This window comes from Molossus molossus, unplaced genomic scaffold, assembly GCF_014108415.1.
Source record: "Molossus molossus isolate mMolMol1 unplaced genomic scaffold, mMolMol1.p scaffold_m16_p_1, whole genome shotgun sequence".
Taxonomy (NCBI): domain Eukaryota; kingdom Metazoa; phylum Chordata; class Mammalia; order Chiroptera; family Molossidae; genus Molossus; species Molossus molossus.
In genome coordinates this window covers 180,532,755-180,552,675 of record NW_023425344.1, presented here as the reverse complement: position 1 = coordinate 180,552,675, position 19,921 = coordinate 180,532,755, and the positions used below count along the sequence as shown (strand labels likewise).

Here is a 19,921-nt window from a genome sequence, read left to right as displayed (position 1 = left end):
ATTAGGCTTCAACCTCTGAACTTGGTGGGGACACAACCATTCAGTCTTGAGCACTATACTACAAACACCCCTTTCATTATGGACTTTATTGGTGGCAGGCAAAGCCTAGGGAGGAGTGGGTCAAAACATAAACTCTGGTTCATTGGTTCATCTCTCTTGATAAGAGTTTCTAATACAAGCTGTCATTTGTTGTGTGGAATTATTTATCATCATTGTGTTTGTAAGTCATCAGAATGAGTCTGGTGTGCCCTATCAGTAGATAGAACCCACTCCCCATAAATGGAACTGCTGAACACATTATTATACAATAGGTTTTGTTAAGCAACTACTGAATCTGCAAATAGCAATGATTCTTTTTTTTTTTTTTTTTTAGTTTTTTTTCTTTATTGATTCTAGACAGAGAGAAAGAGAAACATCAATGAGAAAGAACATCAATTGGCTGCCTCCTGCATGCCCCCTACTGGTGACTGGGCCCACAACCTGGGCATGTCCCTGACCGGAAATCAAACTCTTGGTGCATGGGTCCACGCTCAAATCACTGAACCACACCAGCCAGGCAATAGCAGTAGTTCTTTTTTTTATCCCTTTCACGTCGATGTTTCTCTCTCTCTCTTCCTCTCTCTCTCTCCCACTCTACCTGAACAAAAAATGGAAAAATGTCCTCGGGTGAGGATTAAATAAATAAATAAATAAATATAAATGAAAAGCTCAAAAGGTTTTTTTTTTAAAAAAAACGGGACACATTGAGTGGCTGCCTCCTGCAGGGCCCCAACCAGGGCCTGAAGGAATCGCAACCCCGACTGCAATCAAACCCGAGACTTATTAGGGCCGATGCTCCAATCACTGAGCCAGACCAGCCAGGGCTTACTTGGAGCAGTTTAAGAACATTTCCTTTTTTTTATGTTTTTATTGATTTTTTAGGGTGAGAGAGAGAAACATCCATTGGCTGCCTCCTGCACACCCCCTGCCGGGGATTGAGCCTGCAACCCGGGCATGTGCCCTGACCTGGGATCGAACCGGGACCTCTCAGTCCATGGGATGATGCTCAATCCATTGAACCACACCAGCTGGGCCATTTCCTATGTGTTATCACAGTTGTCACTACCAATGAAGTGTGCACACACCCCACTGTTACTGACATGAGAGATCTAGAAGCCCCATGTGGGATGTCTGGGGTGTGGCTCTCCACTTTGTCACAATCCTGCTTCAAAAGGCTGGAGACACTTCCTACACTGTCTGGTACCCAACCCATTCCCTGGAGCAGCCAGTAGCAGACCCAGTAGCTGGAGACTTGAATCCTGTGTGGGAGACTTTGCAAGGTTCTTCCAGGAAGCTTGGGGACCTCTCTGACTACACGCCCCACCCTCCCCTCCTTCGAAATCCCAGGGTCTGAGGTGGGAGTGGCCAGGCTGGCTTTAGGACTCGGAGGTGGCTAGCGAGTAGCTGGACACTCCTGAAAGTGGCAGTTGGAGCCTTAGAGGCTGAAAGATGCAGCGGAACAGGTGATGGGCCGCTACTGCCAGCTGCTGCTGTGACTCAGAGCTGGGAGTAAGTGCTTTCTGACACCAGAGAACTGTCTGGCCAGAGGCACTTTCCTAGGGTTGGGGACTGCAGTGGCAACAGTCTGGGTCCCAGTGGCTCCTTCAGAGGCCTCAAACCCTTGCAGCCAACTCGCCCAGAGGGTACTTTGAAAATGTGGGCTGAGAAGTGCAGTGTGTGCCTGAATCCTAGGATCCCTATCACTCAGCTGGAGAAGGGACAGGCCCTGGGTTCTCAGCACCGCCTGAGGGTGGGGCCACCAGGCTAAGTCCAAGAACAGGTTGGAGTTCTGCAGTACCGACCTCAGTACAACTCCCTTGTCACTCACTGGAAGGGGTGCTCCAGGAGAGAAACTTGCAGAGGTATCAGCCGGCACCGACGGAGCTGCTGCGGTGACCAAAGCTGGTTTGGGGCCGCCTTCCAGGAGCCAGTATGCACTAACGGTGGGGTTAGGAGCTCGCTTGGAGAGGCAAGTCTGGCTCCTGAGAGGTTTTCTCTTCTTTTCCCCATTGACATCCTGCCCTCCCTCCCAACCCCGCTATCTCTCTGTCACCTTTCAGGAGCCATTCTCTGCTCTAGCTCCGAGTCCCAGGCTCCTTTTTTGCTATCTTCACCCTCGCCAACTCAGCCCCCAGGACACGAACGTCACCGACCGACCGAGCAACCCACATAGCGGCTTGGAGCCAGCCTCTCGGCTAGTTTCCTCAGGGGAACTCTAGGCTCCTTCCTCCCTTTTCTACCCACCACACCTGGACCGGGATGGTGCTCTATGATCCTTGCCTCCTTCCTGGCTCCCAGACACAGAGGGGCCTTGGCAGTTCTCCACCGGCGGGGCCCACACAATGCGACGACGGGAGCAGCGTGGTGGTGACAGTGGGGGCCGCCCGGACTCCCAGAGGCATGCAGTTGTGGGCGCCAGACCCTGGCCAGTATCTAACTGCGGCGCGAGCGGGGATAGACGTGGGTGCTAACCTATGAGTGGGAGGTTCTACAGGAGCCAGAAGGCAGGCCACGGGCCCGCCACATTGCATCCCGGGTGTTCGGCAGCAACGTGCGCCCCGGGACCTTGACTGTCCCTTCTTTGAGTGGAACTCTGGGGAAGGGCGGCAATAGGCCCCACCGAGTTAGCCCATACCCAGGAACCTGTTCCCGCCAAGCAGAGGGCCCATAACCAGCGGGGGAGCCACAGGGTGGCTGGAGCCTCTTCCCATCCCATCTCCATTAAGCCTCCTGAAATAGTGTAACATCTCATGTTATGGCACGTAAACCTAGTCTCCCATCTCTTCAAAATCGACCACGGCCTCTAAGTCCCTCAGGTAAGAAATTCTGGAGTCCTGTCGGCCACCAGTCTCTGCCCCAGGCGGGCGGCCCCAGGACCCAAAGCGAGGGCGTGGGGACTCGGCACCCTCTGTCCCCCTCTGTCCGAAGGATCTCGGCTTCCGGAGCCGCGGGCGGTGAAGACGCCGAGAACCACCTGTCACGGGTGCACGGCGTCTTCCTCTTGGCTGTCTTCTCCCTTGGTGGCGGGGAGCAGCCTTACATCTTCGCGAGGCAGCAGGGAGAGGGCTCCGGTCCCTGAGTAAGCGGAGCCGGGGGAAGGGGCTGGGTCTTCGAAGGGAGGGAGCGCTCCTCGGTGTTCAGACACCCGCACTGCCGGGGAGTGCTCGCGGCCCTAGCGCAGGGGGCGGCCGCGGGCAGCCCCGAGAGCCCGTGCGTCTCCCTCGGGGCGTCGCGCGGCAGACTGCACTGAGGGGGTCCCGGGCGGGCCAGTGGCGGCGGGAGGCCGGGGCCACCTGCGTCTTTCGGTAGGTGCTGGCCTCGGGAGGGGCGGGGCGCTCAGCGTGGGACGCTTCAGCTCTACGTACCTCCCTTGGGGTCTCAAAGTGCCCGGGTCTGGCGGGGAGCCCCAGGGTGGGAGCCCTCGCCTGGTGCCCTGGTCCCTCGACGGCTGAGGGCCCGCCCCTGAGCGCGCCGCTGGCCCGCAGCTGCACAGGCGAGCTGGAGCCCCAACCCGTGTGGGGCCGGAGGCGGCGGTCGGGCCTGCCCGGCGCGGCCGCGCGGAGGACTCAGGCCGCCCCGGAGAAAATGGAGCCGCCCAAGGCGCGCGGGAGAGGCGGGGCGGCGGGTGAGGGAGCGGGGCCGCGGGGAGGGCGGGAGTGCTCCCGGTCCCTGCAGCCAGCCATCCTTCTGTCGTTCTGCAGGTGGGGAGGGCTCGACGCCGCGGGCCTCTCTGCAGGCCAGTTGCTCGCTGCAGGAGGGGGTGGGAGCGGGGGGGGGGGGGGCGCCAGAGCTGCGCGGAGGCCTGGGCTACACTGGGCTGGGCCGCAGCCGGAGATTTCGGGGCGGCAGCGGGACCTGCACTAGGGACGGCGGCGGCGGCGGCGGCTACCGGAGTAGGTGCACCCTTGGGGATGGCGACTGGGCAGCTCCCAGGGTGAAGTGAAGTTACAGCCTTAGAACAGTCTGAGTCCCTGAGATGAATGGATGGGAAAGGTGTGGAGCCCCGCTCCAGGCCAGAGCGGACAGAGTAATAGCTCTTAGGTCAGCCCTGGCCGGTTTGGCTCAGCGGTCAGAGCGTGGGTCAGCGGACCAGAGGCCCGAGTTCGGTTCTCGCTAAGGGCATCTCGTTGCAGTTTGTCACCAGCCCTGGCTGGGGTCGTGTGGGTGGCAGCCACTCAATGTGTCTCTCATTGACGTCTCCCTCTCTCTCTCTCTCTCTCTCCCCCTCCCTCCCTCCCTCCTGTTGTATCTGAAGGTAAATGCAAAAATGTCCCCCCGTGAGGATAAAAATAAGAAAAAGAGGTCAGAAAAAAGCCAAAAGAAAACGAGACTTGATAAGTTGCAAATAAAACGTGCAGAGAGGACTCCCTAGATTTTCATTTAAATCCAGGATATTTTCCATCATATAACAGGTCCCTTCCTTGTTCTGCAGTAGTCGCAGGAACTTAGAGCTAGCGGAATTAGCAAACTGAGCAGATAGGCAGAAAGGCAGGGATAGTTTAAATCAGTAGATCTAAAAGTGTGGTCCCTGACCAAGTAGTATCAACACCACCTAAGAAGTTGTTAGAAATGCAAACTCTCAGCTCTTCTGCAACCTACTGAATCAGAAACTCTAGGGGAGGGTCCCAGACATTTGTGTTTTAGTCAATCCTCTAGGACCTAGAGTCTAGGTGATTCTAATACACTCGAGTTTGGAAACCACAGGTGTAAAGAACAAAGCCTTTGTGTCTGCCTTGGCTGTACTGTTTGTAAATACTTTATATACATCTTCTCCCAGTATATACAGTCTCTCCTATTTTATAGCTGAGGACATGGGACCAGAGGAGTCAGATGGACAAGGAGGTGTCCCAGCCAGCCTGAGATAGGCCAACAGGTTCCAGCTGATTACTCCCTCCCCACCTCTCTGGCTCCTGGCTCCCACTTGTGAACTGGCTGCACCTGTATTGTAATGCTAGTGTAGAGGAGGCCACACTGGGATTTCCACTGGGAGACTCCAGCTTTCTCACTGTTCATAAGCCTTCTTCCCAGCAGTGAGGCAGCTGTGTGCCCCTTCCTGCCTCTATCACTTTGTTTCCAGGGGGTGATGCCTCAGAGACTGATATGCTCTGGGCTGATGGGGAAGATGGAGTTTCCTTCCTAAACCCAGCAGTGAGCTCTACCTGCAGCCTCTGGCAGATATTAGCTCCTACCCCCAACCTTTCAGCCTGGCCTAGCCCTTTTCCTCAATCCCTGAGCCCACTCCAATCTGAACCAGCAACTCTGCACTGTGAACTACCTGCTTCTTGCACAGGACAGAAATATTTGGGAACTGGGCTGTCAGTTGTGATGCCAGTATGGAGCATTCTAGGGTGCTTGTCAAGTATCTCCTTGCTAGGAATTCCCCTCAAATACCTGCAAGCTCAAGGATTCCAGAAGAGGGAGTATGCAGGCCTGACTGAAGTCCCCCAAGGCCTCCCACTCACTCTTAAATGCCTGGCACTACTCCTTGTTCCAAAGTTCAGGGCTAGACAAAAGTATGTGGCTGACAAAAGAATGTATGTGTTCCCCCATCCCACCCCACCCCACCTTGTCCTTCCTTACACTGCAGTATCAGTTCTTTTACTCAGTCACAGAGAACCGTGGAGAAGTGGAGATCAAACTGTACCTCAGTTGCAGTCATTGCCTTTTGAAAGACTGTCAGTGGCAGGCAGAGTTCTGGTTGGTCAAATGCATGTGACTAGAGGGCACGGAGCTAACTGTGAATAACATCACCTGCAGGAGTATGTTCTTCCTTTATCCAAGGTCTAGACTCCTGGGGCCACTGGCTGAGAGGAGCAGTAGGGCACTGGGAACATCGCCTGCTGTGTACCAGGCACTGTGTTGGGTGTGGGCAGGAGACTGGCAATGTATCAGTGAATGCTCTGCCTTCAGGGAGCATGTGGTCTAATGGTCTAGTGTGGGAGGGGCGCTATCTATCTAGATATATGGATCTATCTATTTATCTATCTGTCTATCTATATCTAGATAGAGATTTATTTCAAAGTGACAATTGCCATGGGGGATGTAAAGTATTTTAGGCATTCTCAGGAGGGAGAGGTTGTATTTGTCTAGGATAAGTGGGAAAAGCATCATGGAAAAGTTAACACCTGAGCTGAATCTTGAGGCATGGGTAAAACCTGGGCTAGAAGGACAGAGAGGAGCTTCCCACTGGAGGTATCTCTCTTTCTCCCTAGTCCTGCCCCACTCCCAGGCCCTCTGGTTCTATTAGTGGCTGTGATGGCGACGTCTACACTGAGCCTCTGATTCTGGGTACAGATCATCCAGCAGGCATGGCTGATTCAAGGCTACCCTCCTCTCCACTGAGCTGTGTAGGGTTTCAGGGACAGACATGGCTGATTTCAAGCCCCCTACTCCTGACCGAGCAATGGCGAACTCCTATGGAGTTCTAAGGGTGGACGCAGCTGAGGAGCCCCAGAGGTAAACATCTGCCTTAATGGGTGTCTGTAGAAGTGTCCTGGGCAGGGGGAGGTAAAGGAGGGTGGGGCTGATGGGCAGGTAGAGAGTATGGCATTCCCACCCTGCTTAGGGTTCCTCCCACCCTCAGTGAACCCTAAGCAGTGGCAGGGCCTGTAAGGAACAAGACTGCCAGGCCCTAAGCTCAAGCTGAGCAAGCTTCAATCCACCATCAGGACAGCCCCCAATCCCTACTACTGCCAGATGGGGCTTGGCCCACCCCAGTCCTGGCCTCTGCCCCCAGGGCTTGTCGAGATTTCCCCAGACAATGTCACTCTGCTCAGGTGGGTCCTTCCCCTCCTTCTGAGAACCTAGGTACTTTTGAATCCCCACCCCCATCCTGCTCCCTGCTGTGATGAATTATGGATCCTGGTGGGCAGCTACTGACCCAAACACCTTGTGTAGAGGACATAGAGGCCAAAGAAGCTCCAAAAGAGAAAATAACTTGTTCAGGGTCAGATGTCATCCCCAATTCTGGGATGGTAGGGATCCTAGAACATGATTCCTTTGGAGCAAGGGTTGCCCCCACCTCAGGTTGTCTGCAAGGACCTAAGGCCTCATACAGACTCCCACCCCCACCCTGACCCCTATACCTGTCCCCTCTTCTGCCTTGGCTCTGTGCCAGTCAACATTGCCTCTGCAGGGCTTACACGTGGGGACACGCCATAATGTAGAGAAAGCTGATCCTCAGATAAGGCCAGCTTGGGGACTGAGTGGGGGAAGGGAGATAGAGACTCTAGACTCTCTAGAACACTTCCCCAGGCTCAGCTACCCACTCTGAACCGGCTTCATGCAGAGCCCTGGGCCATGCTGCCTTTGGAGAGGTCTGTGAGGGCTGCTTATTGGCCTTCCTGAGGACCCCAGCCCCCTGCAGGGTGAGAGGGGGTGGGGCTTCTGGCTGGGAAAGGAGACAGGGTTCCATGGAGGGAGAACAGTTGCTGATGCTAGGGTCAAACCATCCTCCTGAAGTGTCTGGGGAACTCAGGAGCTCTGTGCCCTCTTCCTCCCCAGATTCTGGAACTCTGCTCTCCTCAGGAGGGTTTCCTGGAATAGGCGCTCATCATCAGGTGCACCTGGGACCAGGGTGCCCCTCCCCTAATTCTGCCGGAGTTGATGTCTGGAGGGGACATGAAGAGTTTCCTGAGGCACAGCAGGCCACACCTGGTAAGACCCTTCTCCCAGCCTTCCGGGCCCCTCTAAAGAACCTGTCCGATGGCTCTGGCTGGTTTGGCTCAGCGGAGAACATTGGCCTGCGGTCCAGAGAGACCTGGGTTTGGTTCCCGCATGTAACTTGGTTGCAGTTTGTCCCCAGCCCTGATTGAGTCGTGCGGGTGGCAACCACTTGATGTGTCCCTTTCACGTCGATGTTTCTCTCTCTCTCTCCCTCTCCCTCCCACTCTATCTAACAACAACAACAACAACAAAAACCAACAACAACAAAAAATGTCCTTGGGTGAGGATAAAAGAAAGAACCTGTCAATGTATGCCTAAACCTTCACGGACTAATGCACCTCTGCCCAACCCAGGGCCAGCTGTCACCTCTGGCCATGCAAGACCTGCTCTAGCTGGCCCGGGACATAGCCCAGGGCTGCCACTACCTGGAGGAAAAGCACTTCATCTACGGGTCAGGAGTCAACCTGGTCCATGGGACCCCTTAGCCCAACTCCCTGCCTAAGAAAGAGACCTTTCACATAATTTTTATGAAAGTAGATCAGAGCTAGAGATTCTGAGTTCTGGCAAAGACACTGCTGCCAGGAACTGCCTGCTGAGCTGCAGTGGGTCCAGCCAAGTGGCCAAGATTAGGGGCTCTGGGATGGCTAGAGATGTCCACAGGGGAGGGGCCTGGGGAAGCAGAGAAGGCTGCTGCTTCAAGGGAGTTTCCCAGCAGCCCCATGATCTGAATAACTCATCACTCCCCTCCTCCCTCCTGTAGAGCCAGTTATTACCAAAACAGGGCCCAGGCTCTGCTGCTGGCCAAATGGATGCCCCCAGAGGCTTTCCTGGAGGGCATCTTCACAACTAAGACAGACTCCTGGTGATACCATGCCCTCCCCCTCCCCTGCCTTGGGCCACCTCATGGAAGAAAAGGGGAGGCTGTGCCTGATGGGCTTCACCAGGTTCCCCCGCCTCATGATGCAGGTCTTTTGGGGTACTTCTCTGGGAGATCTCACTAGGCCCTAACCGGGACACACCAACCAGGAGGTGCTGGACTTCATAGTCAGAGGGGAATGGGTGGACCTACCTGGGGCAGTCCAGGGCCTGTGTGACTATGCAGTGTTGCCCAGGGAGGGTGTCCTTCACAGCCATGGTTGAGCACAAACTCCTGCTTCTCCCCAGGGTATTGTATCATGACCCAGTGTTGGCAGCACCAGCCTGAACTCTGCCCTAGTTTTGCCAGCATCTTGGAGTGTCTTCATTACTACACTCAGGTGTGCCTGTGACCTGCCCTGACCATCTTGCTCTTGGGGGTCAGAAGAGAGGCCATAAACCAACACTGGCCCCCTGCTCCCTCACCCTCCCATTACAGGACCGTGATGTACTGAATTTACCACTGCCAATGGAGCTAGGGCCTACCCTGGAAGAGAAAGGGGCTTCTGGGCCAGGGAGCAGGTCTTTGGAGTGCCTAAGATCCCCACATGCCCAGGAACTGAGTCTGGAGAGCTGGAAAGGGAGCTTCCTTGGCCCCTGGCTGCCCTCTGTCCTCAAGCCCCCCCAACCTGGTAACCTTTGGAATTCCACCTGTGCCTATTGGGCCTCAAGGGGCCCTGAAGGTGAAGACACAGCATTGATGCTAGCAGTGGTTCCGCCCTGCACTCCTCCCCAGGCTTCTAGGTGGCTTGTTATTCCAGTAGCCTCCTCACCCCTAAGCACTCCCCCACCCGTTTGTGCTGCATGCCTGGGCCTGTCTCAAGGTTGGCCTGTACCACTGGACTTTCCATCCACAAAACTAGGCCCAAGCCTCCTGGGAAAGAGCTTGGCCACTCCCAGACTTTGAACTTTTGGACTGGGGCAGAGGCCAGCTCCCCTCCTCCATATTTGGGTGGCCAGTTGAAACTGCCTCCTGCAGGAAGCCTTTGGATTGCCCTTCCCCTATGAGTATCCTTCATCTGGGCAGTCCACAACCCTACAGATGCCTTTGATAAAGAGCTCTTTTAACTGTGATCAGGTAGTTCAGCTGGTTGGAGTGTTGTCCTGATACACCAAGGTTGCCAGTTGGATCCTGGTCAGGGCATATAAAGGAAGCAACCAATGAATGTATAGATGGGTGGAACAACAAATTAATGTTTCTTCCTTTTTCTCTTTCTAGCAAATCAATAAAATTTTTTAAAAGGCTCTTCTGAGATCCTCCAGTGACCTGAATGGACGTCAGGGGTGCCTGGGAACTGAGAAAGAGAGGACCAGAGGAGGAGGAGAAGAAGCCTGAGTCGCCAAAGCTGATGTCTTTGAGTTTTATTGGGGAGGGGAGTCCATTGTAGTGTGGAAGGTTAGATCAATAGATCTAGTGCCTGTGCAATAAAATTCATTATCTGGCCTCTCTGGAGAAGTACAGATCTCCATAGAAGAGCTGGGCTAGGAAGAAGCCCATTGTCACAGTCTACCCCTCCCCCAGCAAATGAGTGTGTCATCAGCTCTGGGACCACTTGCTTGGGTTTGTATGGGGAGCAGCCTTGGTGCGTGCAATGCATCCCCCAGTAGTTGGCACCTGGCCTTACAGGATCCTGTGAACTGCCCCAATCTCTGGGTTTGTCTCTTCCCAGCATGCACTGCAGGGGCAAAGCCGCAGGTCCATCTGTCAGACCAACCAGTCTGTGCAGGGACAGGGGCCTAGCCTCATCTCTCAGCCAGGCTGGCCAGGATGCTGATGAGATTGTCCAGCCCCAGCAAATAGCCATCCTCACGGTTGCCCTCCTCCCAGGGTCTCCGATGGTCCAGGATCTGGCCCTCAGGGAGGGGCGTGGTCTTGCCAAAGTCGATGAGCCATACACCAGCTCGATGGCAGTGGTCATGCACGAAGAGCAGGGAGCTGCCGATCACCTGTTGGGCCCCGTGTGGTCAGGCTACAACCCTTTCCCCAGGAGAAGCCCCACCCCCCATTCTGGTGTATCCCTCAAGGACCACAGATTGGGAACCTGACCCTACTCCTCTTACCTCATGCCTCCTAAAGAATTCAGAGACCTCCAAGGTATCCCGGATCTGCTGCAGGCGGTTCAGATACCTCCTCTGGACAGGGTAGGGTAGAAGAGGAGGGCAAAATAACAACACTAATTGAGCCCCTGCTAATATTAGGGGTCACGATACATGCTCAGCTTGGTAAATACCCTGGAGGAAAACAAAGGCCGTCACATGGAGCGCAGAACAGAAGGAAAGGAACGTATAACAGTTACAATGTGATAAAATGCTACAATGGGGGTCACATAGGTGAGGGCACTAGACAGGATGACCTGGGGACATCCCTCAGTTTCAGGCTCCCCAACAGCTCAGGGTTCTAAGATCCAGCACTCACCAGCACTTCCGCATCCCCTTGCACAAACTCCTTGAAGACGCGGGTCACCTGCTCCCTGCTTCGAGTAGTCTTGAAGTCTGTGCTGCAGGATCCGTCGGCTTTCTTAAGGAGGTGGGACAGGAAGTGTCAGGGGCCCGTACCCGCCAGAGGGGAGAGGATCAGTTAGAGCAGCAGTACCTCCCTGGACATTGGAGGCAAGAATCAGCGAGACAGCCGCCAGAGGGTGCTTATTCAGGGGGTTGGTGGACCAACTTGGAGGTTTGACACCGAGATGTGGGGCTGGGGTGGAGTAAGGACGGGGAGCCTGGCGCACCTTGATACCCTCGATGCGGAAGCCAAGCGTGGTGCTGGAGCTGATGCCTTCTCGCCATTGCATGTAGCGCGGCTTGGTGACGGCGCGCTGTGCGTGTTCCTCCTCGGTGGGTGCCGCAGGGTCCACCGCCAGCATCTTCTTGTACATGTCCTTCCGTAACTTGGGCCGTTCACGGGCTTTGGTCAGCTCCTCTTCCAGGTAAGTCCTACCGAGGCGTAGGCAGCGGCCGGGCTTGAGCAGACTCACACCGGACCGGTTGAGCACGCCTCCGCGCCCCCCACCCAGGTTCCCGCGAGGCCCACAGGGCATGCGTACCTGATGCCCATCTTGCAGTCAAGTACGCAGGGCCCATCGAAGCCATCGAGCAGGTCCTGCAGCTGCAGGTAGCTCTCGCCGTCGCGCTCCACCACGCCGTGGAAGGCAGGCACGCAGCCGCGCAGCGCGTCGGCCATCAGCCGCCCCAGACAGTAGCGCTCAGGCTCCGAGCTGCGCTTCAGGATCAGCCCGCTGGTGCCCGCCGCCTTGAAACTCCCTGCAGACCGGCACCAGTTAACGCCGCCTAGTCCCTCCCTCCCCTGGGTACTCACCCACCCCACCCGCGCCTGCCCACGCTCACCTGTGTGCCCAGCCAGCTGTACCCAGGAGTAGCGCTTCTTGAAAGGGCTCATGACCGGCAGATTCACCACCGTCCGGATTTTCTGCCAGTGGCTTTTCTGAAAGCAACAAGGTCAGGGCCTGCATGTCCAGTGTCTCAACGCTTAAGCCCTCCCTCCTCAGGACAGGGACTTGGCCTGCCCCGCCCCACCGCAAGCAGTTAGGGCCTGATGATTCATTCGTTTGTTCACTCAGGAGTTTATTGTGCGCCTGTGTGGTGGACATTGAGACACACAGGGTGGTGACAGATATCCAGCTTCTCCAATGTGCTGAAAAGAACGCTGGACTTAGTGTCAGAAGGCTCAGGTCTTGTATCCCAGATCTGCTGCTCAAAAGCTGCGTGGGCAGGTTATTAAACTGCTCTGTAAAGGTTTTAGAACTTTTGTGAACATAGGAATCACCGGATGACCACCCTTGTTGAAAAAATACAGATTCTTGGGTTTATCACAGGGAAATTCTGAGTAGGTCTTTGGTGGTAACAAAATTTTGCATTTCTACCAATGCCCTGGGATATTTTGGGGCCTGAGAAACAAGACTCTGAGCATCAGTTTCTTCATCTGTGAAATGGGAAAATAACTGCTTTTACTGGGTTGTTTTGAGTAGTAAATGAGGCTTGAATGTGACAGGCTCTCTCTCCCCCAACCTCATTTTTTGGCATGAAGCAGAAGCTGGACAAATCAGAATTTTTTTTTAATATTTGAGAGTAGTCATTAAAACTGGGAACAGTGAAACAAGAGAGGGCCTAGAATAGAAGAAGCAACAGCAGAGAGACTACGCAGGGCTGCTGTAGTTCACTAGAAACTTTATGGGGAAAAGAGTGAGCCAAGGTGGGCTGCTACCAGCTCACTGTAGAGTCAGAGAAAAGGGGGCCTTGGTGACAGGTTCAGGAGGTAAGCTCAGGACAAGCTGCCCCTGCTCATTGCTGCCCTGGTTGCAAGTCTCATTGGGTCCCTTAGAATTTAGGAGATGCACACCTGTGGGTGGAGAAGAGGGAGAAGGGGAGAGCACACCCAAATCTGGATTGTTGATTCATTCACTTTGGGACCATAGGTTTCTCTCATTTAGGGAGACAATCACAGAAACAAACCTTTACAAAGGCCCAGGGCAGGGAGGCCAGCCTGGCAGGGTCTGAAGAAGGAATGGCTTGTGATTTCCTCAAATTTCTGCTATCCCTGGATGCTATATCACTCCTCATCAGTTGGCAAGACCCAGGGTACCCTTGGTCCTAATCTGGACCTAGAAATCTGAGCTTTGAAAATGGGATGCAGGGTGGGTGGGGGGGGTGGAGGAGATGAACCACAGAACTTGTATGCATAACCAACGGACATAAACAACAATGTGGGGGGGGGGCAGGATGGGGAGGAGGGTGTCTAAGGGGGAAAAGGAGAAACATCTGTAACAAAATCTGTAATAAAAATTGAAAGGAAAAAAAAAGAAAATGGGATGCAGAGCTGAGGGCCTGTCATCTTTGATGAAACTAGGAGGGAAGTGTAGATTTTGATGTCGTCTTGCCTCATGACCACTGCTTCTGGCCTCCATCCAATCCTGAGAGCATCTCATACTCTGGACCTTTCCTCTCCCCACCCAAAACCCATCATTCCTATGTCTACAGGTTAATAGTGCACAGGTTTGCTCATCCAAACTGTGTATCTGCTGCCTCCTCCCAGGAGTGCCGGCTTTTAGAGGAGTTACACCAGGGCTCTCCCATAGGGCAGGGACCCAGGAATCCACCCTCCACTACCGGAGGGAGTTCTGAGGGAGAGGGAGAACTGGGGTAGTGGCCTAAGCAGGGGAAAGCTGCTGACCATTAAGCCCTTTCCCACATGGAGGGGATAGAGGTTAGTGACAGCACTGGATGGGGACATAGCACTGGAAGTGAGTCCTGGTTCTGTCACTTTCTAGCTGAGTCCAAGGGAGACCTTCATCTGTGTGAGCCTGTTTCCTCTGAGAAGTCATAGCTGCTGCCATAATACAAGCCACCATTTACTGACCGCCTACTGCATGCCAGGCACTTCTCAACCTCCACGAGAAGAACTGCTCCTGCTTTCCTACTGTAGTCCTTATATGGCACACTGGGGTGTGATCACGTGTCCAATCCACAGGAATCTAGGGGTGTAGCCAGAAGCAGCCCACTACTAGCATGACAGCTCTTTCAAAACTCCTTTTCACTCTTTAAATACATACAAGGCTTGCATTATGCTGCATAATAATCCAAGTTTTATTATAAAACGCTCCCACCTCCAAATTCTCAAAAAATTCCCGGAAGATGTATGTGCCATGTGTATTCAGCAGCATCATCCTTTACCTTCTTCTCCCACTCTCAGTTTGAGAATCATGATGTCGATGCACACGGACAGCAAGTGCATGAGGTGGTGGCATTATTACCATTTTACAAAAAGAAATCAAGGCTCAAAGGACTTCGCATGCCCTCACTTCCTGCCTCCAGCTTCCTAGTCCCTGGTTTAAGTTATCTATCAGCTCAAACCCCTCCCTATGTTCCAATCACCCCAGCAGATTCCAAAGTCCATACTACCACCCTGATTCCCTTTGGGGGTCAAATGGAACTTCTACATGAGAAAGAGCTTTGTACTAGGTGAAACAATTTGCAGCCACAAAGTAGTGTGTTTTGATCTCTGGGGAAACAATGAGATCTGCCTGGGGAACCCTCTCTGTTGGCTGGACAGCTTTGCCTTCATCCAAAGGAATAGGTTAAACGGTGGGTTGCCTACTGGCAGAATGTGGGGGACAGTGGGATCAGAATGGAGTTAATCAGAGGATACATCTTTTTCTGTAGCCATCCCAGTGGAAGAGGGAATCAGCCTTGAGTCAAGTGAGATGGGAGAACTGAATCATCTTTTCTTCTGGGATCATGTAGGAGCAGTGAGCGGGGCTGAAGGCAGAGGTAGACCTGGTAGAAGAGGATTTAGCACCTGCAATCCTGGACTACTGCCACTTGATCGATATGTGAGAACACAGCATCAACTTGCTCCCAAGATGGTGTAAAATGGGGTCATCACCTACCCTCTCCACCCCAATTTTGAGAGGATCATGTCAGCTGACAGCAGCAAAGGCTAAGTCTGGTTCCAGCCATGCAGGTTACAAAGGGCTTTCATACCCATTATGCCATCTGAGCTCTCCCAGCCACCTCCTGAGGTTGGTATGACAGGACTCAGCTCACCTGCCAGTAATGGATATGGTCAAACAAGGAAGGAGTTGATGTAAGTGTCATAGAACTCACTGCCATCTTCCATCGTAGGGAGCTACCTCTCCCAGGGAACATAATGCATATAAAAATGCATTATGTGTCCACCCCAGTCAGGCAGCTTGGTTGGAGCATCGTTCTATACATCAAAAGGTTGTGGGTTCCATTCCGGTCCAGGCACATGTGGGAGGCAACTCATGGATATTTCATTCACGTCAATGTTCCTCTCAGTCTCTCAAAATAAATAAAAACCTATCCTCGGGTGAGGATTAAAAGCCCTGGCCGGGTTGGCACAGCAGTTAGAGTGTCGGTCTGCGGTCCAGAGAGACCCGGGTTCAGTTTCCGCTAAGGGCACGTACCTCGGTTGCAGTTTGTCCCCGGCCCTGGTTGAGTCGTGCGGGTGGCAGCCACTCGATGTGTCCCTTTCACGTCTATGTTTCTCTCTCTCTCTCCCTCCCGCTCTATCTGAACAAAAAATGAAAATATGTCCTCAGGTAAGGATAAAAAAAAAAAAAAAAATGCCCAGCCCGTGTGGCTCAGTGGATTGAACGTGGTCCCATGGACTGAGAGGTCCTAGTTTGGTTTGATTCTCAGTCAGGACACATGCCTGGGTTCCAGACTCAATCCCTGATAAGGGGCATGCAGGAGGCAGTAGATCGATATTTCTCTCTCATATTGATGTTTTTCTCTCTCTCTAAAATATCAATAAAAACATATTTTTTAAAAAGATGCATGTGGCCCTGGCCGGTTTGGCTCAGCGGTTAGAGCGTCGGCCTGCGGTCCTGAGAGACCCGGGTTCGGTTCCCGCTAAGGGCACGTACTTCGGTTGCAGTTTGTCCCCGGCCCTGGTTGGTCGTGCGGGTGGCAGCCGCTCGATGTGTTCCTTTCACATCGATGTTTCTCTCTCTCTCTCTGTTCCTCTCTCTCCCTCCCACTCTACCTGAACAAAAAAAAAAAAAAAAGATGCATGTGTCCCAAAAGGCTCCCAGAGAAACATTATTTGGTGGGTGGGTGATGATTTGGGCACATCAACAACAACAGGGAAGATATTTTTGAGCAAGTTAGGCTTTTATTACATGGATACCAGAAAGCCGATTTATTATGTTACAAAGTGAAATATATCTGAAAAAGAGAACCAAAGCCCCATCCTCTAGCCTAGCCTGTTCCCCACAGAAGTCTGGGAAATCAACTCACACCCAGAGGCTACCAGAGCATCTTGGGGCAAAAAGCCCAAGAGAGCTGACCCACCTGTCTTTAATGATGTCACAGCAGGACCTTCTGATAATTCCTCACTCCTGGGGCTGGACAGGAACATCTCTCTCTGGGCAGAGCTTGGCAAGACACTAACCTCTCACTCTCCTAAGCTCTATTTGGAAGCCCTGAGGACTCCTGCTTCTTATATCATTCCAGATACTCAGTGTATCTTCTGCCAGAATGGACCCTTTGGTACTCATCCCCATACTTCCTGACTCTCAGTCCCTACCTCCAGTCATTCAGTCACTACCAGCCCACCCACTCCCCACATTCCCATTGCCCTATCACACTAGCACTCCCTGTGGTGGTGGTGGTGGTGGTGGTGGTGAAAGCAATCAGTTTAAATTTATAAAATCATTTGCACCAAGGTATAAGTGACCCACGACTTCACCCTCTCCAGGGCATTTGCTTTTTAAAAAGTAAGTCGGTTAACCTAAATTCTGCTCTATAATTAGTGAAAAGTGAAGTGTGGGAGTTCTGGGTCCAGGACAGGATGGCATCCAGGTCTCCTTACCCATCCTGGAGCACCGAGAGAAGAGAACCAAATGAACAGGAGCCAAAACATCCTCTCCTCTGCTAGAGCAACACCCCAAAATTGTTTTAAGAGGCAGGCAAGGCCTAAGAATACAGTCATGCCAGCTGCCCTTGGGGATAGGCCCCCAATCCCCCCCACCCTTCCTGTATGGGTTTCCCTGCCCATGACTTTTCCCTGTATTAGAGGAAAGGAAGGCCCAGGAGTGAGGTAGGTTTTCCAGCCCCAACTACCCAGTAGGGAGCAAAGCTCCAGGCTCTTGGCAGGCTGTTGGGGGCTCCCAGGAGTAGAAGGGGGAGGGCATATGTGCTAGGCAAAGGCAAGGCGGAGCCTTCCCTGGCTTCCTTCTGCTCTGAATGTTCCTGTTATCTGTCCAGGCCAGAGTGTAAGGGGCTGGCGACCAGAGAGCTCCTGAGCGCCGCCGCAGTACCCTTCTCCCAGGTGCATCCTTGACGATCAGCCAGCCCTGGGCTCTGCTTCCTGCCTGGGGAAGCCCTAAAGGAATCCTGGGCGGGCGCACTGTGCCGCTCCAGGACCGGCCGCGAGGCAAAGTCCGCGCCGGGCCCTTCCACGCGGACGCAGGCTGCCTCTGTCAACAGTCCCTGGCTTATCTGCGCCGCTGTGGCTGTTTGCCTTCGGGGAGGCCCGGGCGGGCTGGGGGTTGGGAAAGCCTGAGAGACGCAGCCTTGGAGCTGTAAGGGCCTTCAAGAGCCATCTGCTCCAGCTCCTGGCCGTGTCGGGACGACGAGGTCCAGGGTGGGAAAGGCCGGCCAAAGACGCCCAGGGCTCTGCTCCGACTGGTCTCTGGAGAGTTGACTTCAGCCGGACTGCCTACGCTGCACACAGGCTTGGGCCGCGGGACCTCCTTCGCCCACCGGCGTTTGAGGGGAAGCCGGGTGCTGCCCTCGCGGAGCCCTTCCTCCTGCGCTCGCCACTCAGCTGTCAGAGATTTGAGCCAGAGAGCCGCGGACCTGTTACTACTGCTCCGGATTTTCCGAGGAGGCAGGGAGGGAGATTTCTTACTGCCCCACATTCCACCTCCTTGGAAACTCCTGGGCGGGCCCTGCCTCCCTACAGGGGCCAGGGTTGTACCCTTACTCCCGGGAGAGGAGAGAGGGACTCCCCGTACCCTACACCTGCTGGCGGGTTGTGTTCCTATTCTAGGAGACTTTTTTCTTTTGTGTCACAAACCATACCGCCCTCTGGGTAATATAAGTCTCAGGGGGCTACTGAGCCAAGGATCCAATGCAAGTCGTCCAATCCTAGCCTGCGACGGAGCCTGGGTTCAGCAGGCCTGGGCCGCGCCCCAGGGCTCTCCCCACAGCTCCCAAGCAACCCCAGCGCGCGTCCGCAGTTCACACCGCCCTTCTGGGAAGACCCGGAGCCACCAGAGCCTGCGGGGCGCCTTTCGCTTCTCCCTCGGCTCCAGGGACACTTGCATAACGTGGATCTGGAGCAACTCCTTTGCAGTGGCCATGAGGAGTTATTTAATGTATTTGGCCTTCGTTTAAACAAGGGGCACAAGACGGCTCTCCTGGGTGTGGCCTACCCCTAAGGGGCAGGCACCGGGAATGAATGACTTCACCGCACCCTGGCCTGGATTATTCCAGGGTCAAATCGAGTTTCTGACACCAGAGGCGGAGATTAACAAACTGATCACGCCTTTTCAGCCTCAGTTTACCCTCCCCCGGCCATCATTAGTAGCAGTAAACGGTGAGGGCGGCGTTTCGCTCCCCGCCAGAGCTCCTAGCCCCTGCGCTCCTCCCTTCCCCGCGTCCACGCCTCGTGCGGGCGCCGGGAGCAGACGGCGGCAGTTCCAGAGCTGAGCCTGGAGCGCCGCTCCACTCCCACTCAGGAGAGGGAAACCGTGGCAACGGCGGGGGTGGGGCTGCGGTGCTGGAGAGGGGGCGGCGAGATTGGGAGACTCGTGCACCCCTCTGTTCCTGAGAGTTCGCTGGGCAAGGACAACCCCTCCGATCTCTCAAGCCCCACCTCACAGCCCGCAGGTCACGATCCCCCGCTCCCCACCCCAACCGGTCCCCGTGGCGGGTCGCAGACTCTTCCTCACTCGCCTTCTTAGACGCCCCAGGACCCGGGCTGCGACCCTCCTGTGGAACCCGGGTAAAAATTGCCAAGGCGAGGGGTCCGCCTAGCGCCTCCCTCCGACCCTTAGGCCTCCTGGCCAGTGGGAATCGGACCCTCGGCGGAGTAACTTGAGGCAGGAGTCAGACCTCAGACAGCTCGGAGCTGGGTCCCCAGCGCGCAGCCCCTGTGCCCCGCGCTGGCCCCGCCCCCGCGGCCCATACCTGACCCACGTCCTCGCTGGCTTCCAGCTGCACGTTGCCGCGGCTCCGACTCTCGCTGTCGCTCAGCAGATCGTCCTCCGAGTCCTCGGGCAGCGACGAGGAGCCAGTGGAGGAGAGAGACGAGGTGGAGAGGCGGCGCGGCTGCTGCAGGTGCGACGAGCCCAGGGCCGGGAGCCAGCCACCCTCCGGCTCCGGCGGCCCAGGACTGGCTGGGGGTACGTCCGGCTCCTCGGCTGTTACAGTCAGCTGTGGGATCACTGGAGCAGCGGGAGCCCGCGGAAGCCCGTTGGGGACTTGTCCCCCACGACGCTTGGCCCCGCGGGCCCGGGGCTCCCCTGCGGCGGCGGCGGCAGCGACCGCGGCGCAGCGCGCCTCGAAGAGCAGGCGCAGCTCCCCGACACTCCGACGCGGGGCCCGCTCCAGCCCGGGGCTGCAGGGCCCCGCGCCTCCCGGCCGCGCCATACCCGTCGGGCCCCCGGGCAGGGTCATTTCCCGGCACAGGAGCCGCAGCGAAGCCCACCAGCCCGCGACGCGGCGGGGACTGGAGACGCTCAGCGCCCCCGGCTCGAGACTGCCCCGAGGCGGAGCCTGCGCCGCCGCCCGCCTGGGCCCCGCCTCGGCCGCG

General features: G+C 55.2%; 2 protein-coding genes across 2 annotated transcripts; one reads left to right on the top strand and one right to left on the bottom strand.

Moving 5' to 3' along the window:
- The first annotated feature begins 2,298 nt into the window (after positions 1 to 2,298).
- LTK (leukocyte receptor tyrosine kinase) lies at positions 2,299 to 9,687 on the top strand. Its single transcript, XM_036248375.1, is given in 18 exon segments — positions 2,299 to 2,412; positions 3,424 to 3,664; positions 5,117 to 5,176; positions 5,179 to 5,220; positions 5,646 to 5,802; positions 6,252 to 6,361; positions 6,623 to 6,815; positions 7,328 to 7,365; positions 7,368 to 7,406; positions 7,517 to 7,695; positions 8,058 to 8,155; positions 8,263 to 8,361; positions 8,462 to 8,566; positions 8,671 to 8,702; positions 8,705 to 8,794; positions 8,869 to 8,960; positions 9,059 to 9,251; positions 9,647 to 9,687. Coding segments are annotated over 18 exon segments (1,923 nt in total).
- A 580-nt stretch (positions 9,688 to 10,267) lies between these two features.
- Positions 10,268 to 19,833, bottom strand: ITPKA (inositol-trisphosphate 3-kinase A). The gene is made up of 7 exons (XM_036278259.1): positions 19,297 to 19,833; positions 11,965 to 12,061; positions 11,664 to 11,880; positions 11,349 to 11,553; positions 11,036 to 11,137; positions 10,681 to 10,752; positions 10,268 to 10,566 (listed from the first exon to the last, which is right to left on the bottom strand). The coding sequence occupies exons 1-7, from the start codon at positions 19,783 to 19,785 to the stop codon at positions 10,363 to 10,365; spliced, it is 1,386 nt and encodes a 461-aa protein (XP_036134152.1). The 5' UTR covers positions 19,786 to 19,833; the 3' UTR covers positions 10,268 to 10,362.
- Between the last annotated feature and the right edge of the window lie 88 nt (positions 19,834 to 19,921).